This window comes from Culex pipiens, chromosome 1 (assembly GCF_016801865.2).
Source record: "Culex pipiens pallens isolate TS chromosome 1, TS_CPP_V2, whole genome shotgun sequence".
Classification (NCBI taxonomy): domain Eukaryota; kingdom Metazoa; phylum Arthropoda; class Insecta; order Diptera; family Culicidae; genus Culex; species Culex pipiens.
Window position 1 is genome coordinate 129,435,819 of NC_068937.1, and position 13,772 is coordinate 129,449,590.

The 13,772-nt window shown below is 32.1% G+C and overlaps 1 protein-coding gene across 1 annotated transcript; it reads right to left on the reverse strand.

Moving 5' to 3' along the window:
- Window positions 1-331: 331 nt before the first annotated feature.
- Window positions 332-2,610, reverse strand: LOC120424264 (ran-binding protein 3). Its single transcript, XM_039588326.2, has 4 exons — window positions 2,423-2,610; window positions 1,336-2,348; window positions 1,184-1,279; window positions 332-1,113 (listed from the first exon to the last, which is right to left on the reverse strand). The coding sequence occupies exons 1-4, from the start codon at window positions 2,436-2,438 to the stop codon at window positions 844-846; spliced, it is 1,395 nt and encodes a 464-aa protein (XP_039444260.1). The 5' UTR covers window positions 2,439-2,610; the 3' UTR covers window positions 332-843.
- Window positions 2,611-13,772: the final 11,162 nt, after the last annotated feature.

The window sequence follows — 13,772 nt, forward strand, 5'->3', positions numbered from 1 at the left end:
AAAAAAAGCTTTCAGCGAAACGAATAGCGCACTAAAAAATCGTTCGGAGCGCAGATTTTGTTGAAACGACGCAGATTACAAATTGAAGCATATCCGCAATATCGAAAACACGTGTGAGGGAGTTGGTGTTCGCTGGAAATTTCGACACAAGTGCTGAAAAGTTGAGCTTTTCAGAATTCAAATTAATTCTTTAAGTGAACTTTACAGCAGTGTGATTTTTGCGAACGATAAGAAGGCCATTTGGTCACTTTAGAAGAAACAAACCGTGACTGATTGAATCATTTTATTATTTTTTTGTTCCTTTATCATTTTCCATTACACATTTTGAAGAGATTTTGAGTACAGCGCTTTTCTTTCTTCCTGCCGTCATCCTCTCATTTTATTTTTTGCCCGACACACGCACATTAATTGCTTTAGTTCAGTCGACTTTACGCGCTTTCTCTCTGCCGCTTGTAATTTTTCAACGTAATGTTTGATTTCTAAATTTTATAAACACCTAGACGTTGCCTACACATAAAAAAACTAACGGAGCCAAGTGAATTTTGATGGTGATAAAGTTTTTTTTTTCTTTTGATAAGACGACGATTTTAATTTTTTTTTTTTGGGAAGAATAGTTCGCACTTTTTTTAATGTTTTATTTTTGATGTTTTATTATTCTTGTTGTGTTGTTCTAAATTCATAGTAAATGTGTGTGTGTGTGTGTGCGGATTTGTGTGTTGTGTTTAGTTTGACAAATTCTCGCGTAAATTTCTGCTCGAATGCATGATTGGTAGAACTTTTGGAATAACTCGACTTGTCAGCAATTTGTTGTTTGTTGAAAGAGATATCGTAATTCGGTGCGATTTAGGGCGAAGCAGCCGCGCTGAGCCGTTTCTTGGCGCTGGGCGGTTCGTCGTCGCCGGCACCATCTCCCACCACGACCACAACGGGCGGCGTGGCGTGCTCGTCGTCTTCGCTGGGTTTGACCGCCGCAGCGGCGCTCACGTTTTCGTCGTTGTTCTCTTTGCTGTCGTCGTCGTCGTGGTCTTCGCCGGCGACCGCGGCCAACTCCTTCGCCGTCTCGATGCGCTTGGTGAGCTCTTTGTGCAGCTTGCCGATCACATCCGGACGGGACTGGAAGGAAGAAACGAAAGTGGAGGTCGTTTCGAGACGTTTTTGGCATTGATAAAGCGGTTTAGCTTACCATCACAAGGAACACTTTAACCTGGCCGTTGTTGTCCATGGCGGTGAGGCGCAGGCTCTTCTGGCTGGACTGGTCGGCAGTCATTCCGGACCAAACCTGCAAACGGAAGGCAGAGGTTAGTTAACGTAAATACGACCATGATCGCTCCTTACCTTGGTATTGATCAAGACTCGCAGGTTGCCGGCCTGCCGGAACACCACCCGCGACTCTTTGCTGCCATCCGAGTCGTTGAGGCGAAGCGTACCGTGGCCGCGCTCCTCCCAGTTGCTTTTGGCGAACGCAAACAGCTTGCAGTTCAGCTCGGCCACGTTCCGTTCGTCCTCTTCGCCGGTGATTGTTTCGACTTCGTCGAACTTTCGCTTGAGGGCGCCTCGGCTTTCCTCGTACCGACGGGCCGCTTCTTCCAGGCTTTCCTCAGCGTTACCGCCGGTCGATTCCGGCTTCTCGCCGTTGTTTCCGGTGGAACCTGCTGCAGCGGAGGCAGCTGTCGAGGCCGGCGTCGTCGAGTTGGAGGAGGACGAATCGTTGCTGTTGTTGGTGGTGGTCGTCGTCGTGGCCACCGTACTAGAAAAGGATAGCCCGGCCGTCGGAGTGGCGGACACGTCAATGTTTTCACCGCCGGTGACCCGCTCGTGGACATTCTGGCCAAACACGAAGCCCTTGTTTTCGCTGATGGATTTCACGTTCGCAAACAGATTCGACTTGGGCAGCGTCGAGCGGTTCAACGCGGTCAACGGATCCGAACCGCCTTCATCCTTATCGTTTTTGGCCGTCCCATCCGACGACGTTTCCGGCGCCTGCTGGGCCGAAGCTTCCGATTCCGGATCCTCCTCGCTTTGCTGCGTTTTCAGGAATGGATTCGAGCCGAAACTGTTGCTGCCGCTGCTGTTGTTCTGGAAGGCCGACCCGCCAAAGTGCGACGGCTTCAACACACTGGGCTTCAGATTGAAACCTCCCCCGGCTGCGGCCGTCACCGACGACGCCGACGAACCACTGCCAAACAATCCTCCCCCAGCACCCGCTCCGGAACCGAACGTAGCAGGCTGCCGCAGAATACTCGACTTGAGCTGAAAGCTGGACTGGTTCTGCTGCGGAGTCGCTCCGGAACCGTTCGAACTGTTCGACTGGGACGATTCCTGCTCTTCGTTCATCATGTTGTTGTCCCCTGATGGCAAGTAAAGGAAGAAAACCAAAACATTTTTTGCTTCCACCCAAAGAAACAGACAAAAAGTTACTCACGCTCAACATTCGCCATCGTCGGACAAATCCGTCGTCGTCGTCGTCCTCTTCCTGGTCTGTTTGATCGGGTCCGGATTGCGGAAAGAAGTGGCCAATAATTTTCCTCTTGGAACCCAAAAAAAAAAACTCGCTGCTGCTGGAAGAAGATGCAAACCTGATGGGGCTGCGAACGCGGGCAGGCTTCAATTTTTGTCAAGTTTTGGCAGCGGGCAGTGGGTTGAGTCGCAGCAGGTCGAACGGAAATTTGAGCCAAATATTTTAGCTCTGAAGGATGTGAAATGTTTCGCAGTAGGGTGGATCATTTTGTGGTGAATGATGTTGACAATTTTACCCAAACTTAAGCACTGTCCAATGAACGTAGTACTTTTCGCGCGAAATGTCATTAGGTCTATTCCCGTACTGCAGAATTCTGCAATTCTGCACAAAAACGGCAGCAGAGCGTTCCCGTACTTTTCTGCAACAAAAGTAACTTTTCTCTCAGGCAGAACTTCTGCAGTGAGAGAGGTAGAAGTTGCAGCAAAACCGTTCCCGTACTTTTCTGCAAGCTCTCTCTTCTCTTTCTTGTTGAAAAGTTACTGCAATTTGGTGTGGTGGATGTTGACTACACGCTTACATAAAATCTGCAAGTTGGGTGAAATTAAGCATTTAATTATAAGTTGTAATTATAAATGATTTTTTTATGTTAACGATTTCAGGCTTAGTTCATTTATGTAAATGATATAGCGATTTTTTTCAGTGTTAATATTTTTACCTGATAAAAAAATTGATAACTTAAGCCATAGTATTACAGCACGGCTAGTACCCCAACAAAAATTGTACTATAAAAAATTGTTTTTTAAAACTTTTAAAAGACACATTTCTTTTGAGTTTCATAATTTCAAATAGATATTTGTTTAGGAATAATTTTTGATCTTCAATTGTTTTCGAATATACCTCGAAATATACTAAATATATGTGTTAAATAACAGGTAAATTTAATTGGCAAATAATTATTTATACCTTTAACGGTGCTACCAATTTGTATTCTTATATGAACAAAAAAAAATTAATTTGCCTGAATTAAAATTCTTAAATTCTTAAATTTCTAAATTCTTAAATTTTTAAATTCTTAAATTCTTAATTTTTTAATTCTTAAATTCTTGAATTCTTAAATTCTTAAATTCTTAAATTCTTAAATTCTACTTTTATTTGAAATAATAATTTCTTTAAGTTTCTATCTTATTATTTTTAACTGTAGCTTTTCAATTTGTTGTGTTCTGAACTCATAAATTTAAAAAAAAACTTTTGTTATTTTATTTCGATTTTTTTCAACCTTTTTTATTTTGATTTTTTTCAAATAAAGATTTTTTTTTGAACATTTTGAAATATTTAGTTTTTAATTATTTGATTTTGTAAGTTTTGAATTTGTGATTTATTGTTTTTTTTTTATTTTTCTGATATAATGATTTGAATTTTTAAATTTCTCAAATATCTGATTTTACTTTTTTTAATGTTTCTTGATGTGGAAATATTAGATTTTTAAATATTTTTAATTATGGATTTCTTAATTACCAGATTGCTTAATTTATGTGTATCAAATTTTTGGAGTTTTCGTTCATTTTTTTATTTGTCAATTTTACTGCGTCACTGTTGTTCTTTCATGTGACATCCAGTCATAATTTATTTATGTTATCCTGAATAATCTTTCAAACATTCTGCTATTAAACATGTATTTATGGTAGCTTCTATATAAAACCTTTGTTTGTCTTTTTTATCTTATTTATTAAACGTACCTGCCACTCTCATTTGTAAAATTGTTTACCTAATGTAAAACTTTTAAGTTGTTTCCAATATATGATTTGTACCTAAGCATAATTGATTTCTAGTTACTTAATAAATAATACATCCTTGATTTTTTAAATAAAACGTTGTGCTGCATAAAACTATAATGTCCCAGTTCTAGAGGTAAACTTCTTTCAATTACTTTTTTTGTCAACTATTTTTTTAAAAATATTTTGAAATGATTAAAAAAATAATACCCAGTTTGAGTAAATCCACTCAACTGTGTACAATGTTGCAGAAAAAGTACTGGAACGCGCTACCCAGGCAAAATTTTTGCCGCTTCTCTCCTTGCAGAACTTCTGCAAAAGAGAGAGATGAAGAGAGCGAGCTGAAAAGTACGGGAACGTGCTGCAAAAAAGTGACTTATGCTGGCTGCAGAATTCTGCAGAAGCTGCAGAAATTCTGCAATTCTGCAAGTACGGGAATAGACCTATTGTTTACAAAAAGTTGTGCTCCACGTAGGTATACAAGCGCGCAGTGTTCATTTTTATTATTTCGCTTATATGGGATTGTGTTCGATTTCGATTGTTTTGAAGATAGTAAAATACTATTATCTGCTGTAATACGATGTGTTCCGCATTCGCTTTATTTCGGTTTCGACACTGCAGTGTTCATGTGCTTTTGAGTGTCTTGCAAATGGGGACTTTTATTGTATACAGGACGCGGTAAGTTTTTACCACAGACAAACAGACGTGAAACTCTTTTCTATTCCATCGCCAACGAAAACGGTCGATTCAAATTCAAACAAGCAAACAACATGGATGCCATAGTACCGCAACGAGACACAATCGAGAATGATGTCGCCACCGTACACTTTGACGTTTCTTGAATCGAGAAATTAAAAGTGAGAGTGTGTGCAACATGGAGTTAAAATTTCTGTGAAGTAGCTGTGAAGATTACCATAGAGTTATCTACGTGCGCATGTATTGCGTGTACGTACACGAAAAAAAGTGAGGTTAAATTTTGTACCAGCCAGCAAAACAAATGGTGTGCTAGTGTGCGTGAGATCGGGCTTAGATAGCTCTATGGCACTTCGAAAAGTTTAACTCCATGTTGCACGCACACACTCTCACTTTTAATTTCTCGATTGAGTTATCTACGTGTGCATGTATTGCGTGTACATACAAGAAAAAAGTGAGGTTAAATTTTGTACCGACCAGCAAATCAAATGGTGTGCTAGTGTGCGTGAGAGCGGGCTTAGATAACTCTATAGAGTTATCTAAGCCCGAGCTCACGCACACCAGCACCCCATTTGTTTTGCTTGCGGGTACAAAATTTAACCTCAATCTTTTTCGTGTACGTACACGCAATACATGCGCACGTAGATAACTCTATAGAGTTATCTAAGCCCGTGCTCACGCACACTAGCACACCATTTGTTTTGCTGGCTGGTACAAATTTTAACCTCACTTTTTTCGTGTACGTACACGCAATACATGCGCACGTAGATAACTCTATTGATTGGTTGTGTGTGTGAGCGCGGGATATTTTTGTTTTTGCCGCTTGATTGCTGTTGCAGCAGAAAGAAAGCGCAAGGTTTTGTGAAAAACATAAGAAAAATTACATAAAACATCTTTTCGATCAAATTCGATTTAAATTTGCTGTGAAATGATAAAGAAGTTTTTGATAAACAAAAATAACGGTTATTTTGGGAGATGTTTGAATCCACATTGCTCCACCCGCATAAAGATTTCTGATGAACTTACAGTAAATTTTAACGTTACAAAACGATAAAATATATTGTCATTTTGACAGTGTTTTAACAGTAGACAGCATCGTTTTTTAAGATAATTTGTGTCGTATTTTGGGATTTTACCATAAAAAAGGGGGGTTGTTATGCACCGGTACCATAAAAATTTCGAAATTTTTCCATACATTTTTTTTCCAAATACGACGCATTTTACTGTTAATCTAATGTTGCATTTTTCATCCAAAAACTCGTCCTGACTATAGAATACATCATACATGAATAATAAAAACAGCAAGCATTACAATGCATTGCACAGTCAATTAACAGTTCTTCATAGTTTTTTCCATACTAAATATTACTGTTTAAACTATATTCGTACATTGAAATAAATAATAACGACAGTAGGTTTTATGGTTTTTTCATACTATTTATTTTTTATTACTTACTAAATTATATTGTAAATATATATTCTTACAGTTAAATGTATCCTAAATAAAGTAAATGCTATTGTTATTTTGCTTGTAATTTGTTTAAATTTCACTTCAGTTTAAACATTCTTTCTGCTTCATTTTCTTTCGTTATTCCGCTTCAATCCGCCCAGCAAACAGTTCCTGTTTGACGTTGATCGGAATGTCCGTAGCTGGTACCGGATCTACTGCTGCACATTTAGGATGGACATTCGCGTAATCGTAAAACGCAACCCTCCTGTGGAAGAGAATAACACTAAATTAGACAATGAAAAAATTCTCATGTGTTTGTCATGTTAAGGATTCGGTTCAATTTTTATTTAATAAGCTGTTTCTTGTTATTGGAACAAATAAAAAATAACTTAACTATTTTTATTTCTTTGGAATTTGTTGTTGTTTTTTTTGCTTATTTTGGTCAGCCTACAATTTTCTTAAATTTTGTTTTATATTTTTAATACCCCAGTTTATTTTCAATTTAAAATTAATTAAAAAATAAATTTGCAGTTGTTTTTTAAACAAAATTTTTGACTGTTGAACTTTTTCCGGAACAGGGATCCATCGATAAATGGACAGAGATATTCGTGGATTTATTTTGCTGATATTTGCCAAAAATTTTGCTCAACCAGCGAAAATTTTCGCTGAAACCAGCAGCTGAGCAAAATTAAAGCCAGCAACTTAGTTCTACTGGTTTGTTTTAGCTAATTAACAGCAAAAATATCTTACAGCAGAAAATCTAGCCATATTTTATGCTATAAGGGGTAACTGCAGAAATGACAGATATCATTCTCATCTCAGAGTTGATTGACGGAACTCAGCATGATTGAAATAATGCTGGATCATAAAAAAAGTTGACAATTACAACGAAAACCGTAGCTTAAATGGGGAAAGTGCAAATAAACAAACACAAAACGCTTGGAAAGCTTTTACAACATAGTTTCACTCGTTTAGAAATATCAATTTTATATTTGTTCAAATGATCCAACTCTCCAGATATTTATTGTATTATTGGTTCGTCGCTTGTATGCTATCGTGTGACACGTCTGCTGTAAAAAGATAGGACGTGTCACAAAATTACACACAAGTGACGATTTGTCAAGGTTTCCAGTTCTGGTTTTCATTTTTTCGTTGCGAAATCTACACACAAAAAACTCTGACACAATCCAAACTACCGCTGGTTAAGCAGAAACCTTGTCTACCGAAACTAGAATAAATCAGCTCTTTCTGATCCAGCGAAAAAACCGCTGATTGTAGCGAAACTGATTCCCCAAACAGTGATTTTTTACTATGCCGAATGATTATGATGTTCGCTTTGTAAGCGGATGATCATGGGTTCGAGTCTCATTTGCTCATACTTTTCATCAGATGGGGAAGTAAAACATCGGTCCCGGTCTTGGTTGCTCTCCCCATTTAAGCCTTTAGACTCCAAGGTTCGAGCAGAAACTTGCAATAGGGATCACAAAAGACCTGGGGCTTGTTAAAGTGGGTGGTTTGTTTTTTTTACTGGTTCGGAAAAAAATGGGCAGCTTTCAAACCATCGAAAAAAAAGCGATTCCAGGTAATTTTTATGCAGGCTGAGAAATAGCGCTTTTAGAAAAAATTATCGCGTTTTGGCGATGAATCCACTTTCCGTGTACCTTTGAGAAAATTGAACGTCAAAGACTCAAAGTGCAGTTATTTCTAATTTGCACAAAACATAAACAACAGCTCAAGCCGTACCTCTGTTAACCCCATAGATAAACAAAAGAAAGAGTGCGTTCTTTTATTACCTTACACAAAATTTGGGATTTTAACCACCTTTTCTGGTAAAACATTGTAAATAGGACCGAAGCCGAAGTGTAAACAAAGAGTCTATCCTGCTCATTCCTAATGTAAACATCAACTGACGTGAGCAGGATAGATTCGTTGTTTACACTTCGGCTTCGGCCCTTTTACATTGTTTTGCTTGTTTTAACAAAGATTTCGACGCCCCCTCCCCAGCTGCGTTAGGTAATAAAAGAACGATCTCAGAGTTCACACCATTTACTTCTCACCCCAATACTCACTCATAGTTTCTGAGCTCCTCCTCACCATTCCGGAGCCGTACCGGATTCGTCTTCCGGTGGATCTCTCCCAGCCAACAACGCGTTCACTCCTTGCCAACGCGTCCACACAATCCATCCAGCACGTCACGGTGGCCCGGAATGTGTGCAGCTGGCGCCAGGCACACATTCCGGGCCACCGTGGAAGAAGTACCTGTAAAAGAAAAGAAACAAAAAAACTTGGTAAAGAAAAAACTCCTGCTGCTGCGAAATGGGATTCGCAAAATTACACCACCTTTCAATTACTTACCTGAAAATGTAGTTGTTCACTGCGCAACACGGAATCCGGAACCATTCCGATTCTTCCACCCGGCAGAACTGACCAACCGATTACACACGATGTTACCAGTGTTACCACATGCTCGTCTGTATCAGAGGGTCCAAAAATCTGTCTTATCTGCACCAAGCATGGCGAATATCTGTACCAATATCTGTACGGTATATTTTTTGTAAAAAACTTTTTTTTAACATGCATTTTGAACAATCTTATGACAACACTAAATGCTGATATGCAGCTCGGAAGGAACATATAAAAAACACCCAAGAAACGGCCAAGGAAAGACGTTTCTTCGCGCGATGTTTGTTTGCAAAATGTTCTAGTGAAAAAACTTAAATACTAAGAATTTGTTTATTTTATTGCAACTGAAAGTTATAAATGTATCAATAACTTTGTAATCGATATTATAATATTGAAAATTCCGAATTGCCTTATGATGCCGAATCTCAAAAAGCAGAATCTTGAAATTAAAAGGAAGGATTTTGTATTTTGCTTGAAAAGAAGTAAACACACAGATTTAAAAATACAAATATTAAAAATAAAACAAATCTAAGATCAAAAAAATAAAAAGAAATATGTAAACAAAAAAATTAAAAATAACAAATTCAAAGTTAAAAAATTCTAATAATTAAAAATTAATAAAATTAAAATAATATAATTTAATAATTCATATATTCAAAATCCTTCAAATAAAAAATTATAATCCAAAAAATTTAAAATTCTAAATAAAAATCTAGAATTTAAAATCATACCCAGATGTAAAATTTAAAAAATATCAAAGAATTTAGTAAATTAAGAATTTAAGAATTTAAGAATTTAAGAATTTAAGAATTTAAGAATTTAAGAATTTAAGAATTTAAGAATTTAAGAATTTAAGAATTTAAGAATTTAAGAATTTAAGAATTTAAGAATTTAAGAATTTAAGAATTTAAGAATTTAAGAATTTAAGAATTTAAGAATTTAAGAATTTAAGAATTTAAGAATTTAAGAATTTAAGAATTTAAGAATTTAAGAATTTAAGAATTTAAGAATTTAAGAATTTAAGAATTTAAGAATTTAAGAATTTAAGAATTTAAGAATTTAAGAATTTAAGAATTTAAGAATTTAAGAATTTAAGAATTTAAGAATTTCAGAATTTCAGAATTTAGGAATTTATTAATTTAAGTTAGACTGTAATCCATATTCATACAGACTGCAGTCCCGATTGACCCAGTTGACGGTACAAAACATAATTTATAGAAAACTTTCAATAAAATTTACTTTGACCAGATTCCATTTATTAAATAGTTTAATGTGACATGATGGCGTTACCTTTCAAGAAACAAATAATAATGTTTTGAAAAACGAGGATTAATTTGTTTAATATTCAGGCAACTACAAGGCGTTAATATAATTTAAAAATATATTCAAATTAATAAAAAATACAATAAACTTTATGACTCATTATTTTCTGTATGATTCAGTACAACTTTTATTAAATTTTTGAAGTATTTTAGATTTTATTTTACCTGTGTTCTCCTTCATTTCAAAATAATTTTTGAGAAGAATGGGAAATTCTGGAAATTATGTTATAACTTTATTAGAACGAAATGCTATATAGCCGGGTCCGGTGGTTTAGTGGTTAGCGTGGTAGCCTCTGAATCCCAGTATGGCCTGGGTTCAATCCCAGACGGACCCGGTGGCATTTTTCGAGACGAGATTCGCCTGACCCCGCCTTCTATCGGATGGGGAAGTAAAACGTCAATCCATTTGCGTAAAAGAGGTTTTGGGTGACTCACCACACATAACCTTCGGACGCCTAGAAATGAGCAGAAACTTGCAACAGAGACCACAAAAGACCCGGGGGTCGTTAAAGTATATTACTTTGCTTTTTGCTATAAATTATTTTTATTAGGTCCTTGTCGGTACTGAAACCTGGTTAGCAATGAGTCTGCTATTGTAAATGCAGTTTTCTTAAACCTAAGAAAAACCTAAAACTACAGAGGATCTTGTGTGTAAATGTTAGTGGGAAGGAGCCAATTACCCGCGGCGTAATGGGGGTTAGTATTAAGAGAGACTCCTAGTTCAAAATATTCTAGCATAAATGGATCTAAGATAGTTAAAAAATATGATTACTTAACGTTTCAAAAGTTAAACTAGATTTAATCAATGAAAAGTTCTTAAATGTTGAGATAATTGCAATAACTTAACTGCCCATAATTGAAAATTCGGCTATTATGCCAAATCAAGTATTCCGAGAAAAACGCGTTTTAGTGTTTGTCACAAAATCTCTGTCAAGGCAATTTTCCATAAGAGTGGCATATTAGCCGTTTGGTTTTTCGCATCGGCAGCCAAGTCTAAACACTATTTCAGTGAAATTCAAGTTCCAGAAGATGCGTTGGAACATCCTCTACCACCTGGTGCTATTATCTCGTTTTTGCCAAAAGTGGATATTAGCCGTTTTTTCAATGGTGGGCAGTTAACTATTCAATAATATCATTTTGAGTAAGAATCTGTTTTATCTGAAAATCTGTACAAATCAGTACGGTGACCCAAATATCTGTCATCTGTACGTACAGATTCTGTACTCAGATCTTTGCTGAAAATCTGTACCATGACAGATAAATCTGTACATGTGGCAACGCTGGATGTTACCCGAACATTTCGCTTCAAACAACACGAGACACGATCAGGAGCGAACACGCGCGATTGAAAAATAATGACAGCTCGCTCAACTATGGTGCGTTCATTTCGTGAGTGTAGGTTGCACTGGCTCAGTGTCATGGTGCGTTCGTTTTAGGAGCGTCGCACAAGTTCAGTGTATTAATAATAGTGCGTCTGTTTTGTGATTCTTAATTTAAAAAAAATGTTCAAATAAATTTTTCAAATGTTTAAATGTTTCAGTGTTTAAATGTTTAAATGTTCAAATGTTTAAATGTTTAAATGTTTAAATGTTTAAATGTTTAAATGTTTAAATGTTTAAATGTTTAAATGTTTAAATGTTTAAATGTTTAAATGTTTAAATGTTTAAATGTTTAAATGTTTAAATGTTTAAATGTTTAAATGTTTAAATGTTTAAATGTTTAAATGTTTAAATGTTTAAATGTTTAAATGTTTAAATGTTTAAATGTTTAAATGTTTAAATGTTTAAATGTTTAAATGTTTAAATGTTTAAATGTTTAAATGTTTAAATGTTTAAATGTTTAAATGTTTAAATGTTTAAATGTTTAAATGTTTAAATGTTTAAATGTTTAAATGTTTAAATGTTTAAATGTTTAAATGTTTAAATGTTTAAATGTTTAAATGTTTAAATGTTTAAATGTTTAAATGTTTAAATGTTTAAATGTTTAAATGTTTAAATGTTTAAATGTTTAAATGTTTAAATGTTTAAATGTTTAAATGTTTAAATGTTTAAATGTTTAAATGTTTAAATGTTTAAATGTTTAAATGTTTAAATGTTTAAATGTTTAAATGTTTAAATGTTTAAATGTTTAAATGTTTAAATGTTTAAATGTTTAAATTTTTAAATTTTTAAATGTTTAAATTTTTAAATGTTTAAATGTTTAAATGTTTAAATGTTTAAATGTTTAAATGTTTAAATGTTTAAATGTTTAAATGTTTAAATGTTTAAATGTTTAAATGTTTAAATGTTTAAATGTTTAAATGTTTAAATGTTTAAATGTTTAAATGTTTAAATGTTTAAATGTTTAAATGTTTAAATGTTTAAATGTTTAAATGTTTAAATGTTAAATTGTTTAAATGTTTAAATGTTGAAATGTTTAAATTTTTAAATGTTTAAATGTTTAAATGTTGAACTATTAATATTTAAATATTTGAATATTTAAAAGTTGAAATATTCAAATTATCAAATAAAAAATATAATTTTATATTTTAATATTTTTATATTTTAATATTTTAATATTTTAATATTTTAATATTTTAATATTCTAATATTGTAATATTGTAATATTGTAATATTGTAATATTGTAATATTGTAATATTGTAATATTGTAATATTGTAATATTGTAATATTGTAATATTGTAATATTGTAATATTGTAATATTTTAATATTTTAATATTTTAATATTTTAATATTTTAATATTTTAATATTTTAATATTTTAATATTTTAATATTTTAATATTTTAATATTTTAATATTTTAATATTTTAATATTTTAATATTTTAATATTTTAATATTTTAATATTTTAATATTTTAATATTTTAATATTTTAATATTTTAATATTTTAATATTTTAATATTTTAATATTTTAATATTTTAATATTTTAATATTTTAATATTTTAATATTTTAATATTTTAATATTTTAATATTTTAATATTTTAATATTTTAATATTTTAATATTTTAATATTTTAATATTTTAATATTTTAATATTTTAATATTTTAATATTTTAATATTTTAATATTTTAATATTTTAATATTTTAATATTTTAATATTTTAATATTTTAATATTTTAATATTTTAATATTTTAATATTTTAATATTTTAATATTTTAATATTTTAATATTTTAATATTTTAATATTTTAATATTTTAATATTTTAATATTTTAATATTTTAATATTTTAATATTTTAATATTTTAATATTTTAATATTTTAATATTTTAATATTTTAATATTTTAATATTTTAATATTTTAATATTTTAATATTTTAATATTTTAATATTTTAATATTTTAATATTTTAATATTTTAATATTTTAATATTTTAATATTTTAATATTTTAATATTTTAATATTTTAATATTTTAATATTTTAATATTTTAATATTTTAATATTTTAATATTTTAATATTTTAATATTTTAATATTTTAATATTTTAATATTTTAATATTTTAATATTTTAATATTTTAATATTTTAATATTTTAATATTTTAATATTTTAATATTTTAATATTTTAATATTTTAATATTTTAATATTTTAATATTTTAATATTTTAATATTTTAATATTTTAATATTTTAATATTTTAATATTTTAATATTTTAATATTTTAATATTTTA

Excerpts from the sequence above, each read along its gene's own strand:
- LOC120424264 (XM_039588326.2), bottom strand. Across the intron at positions 1,280-1,335 it reads GAGTCTTGATCAATACCAAG|GTTTGGTCCGGAATGACTGC; the intron begins GTAAGGAGCGAT and ends TTCCGTTTGCAG. Across the intron at positions 1,114-1,183 it reads TTAAAGTGTTCCTTGTGATG|TCCCGTCCGGATGTGATCGG; the intron begins GTAAGCTAAACC and ends TCTTCCTTCCAG.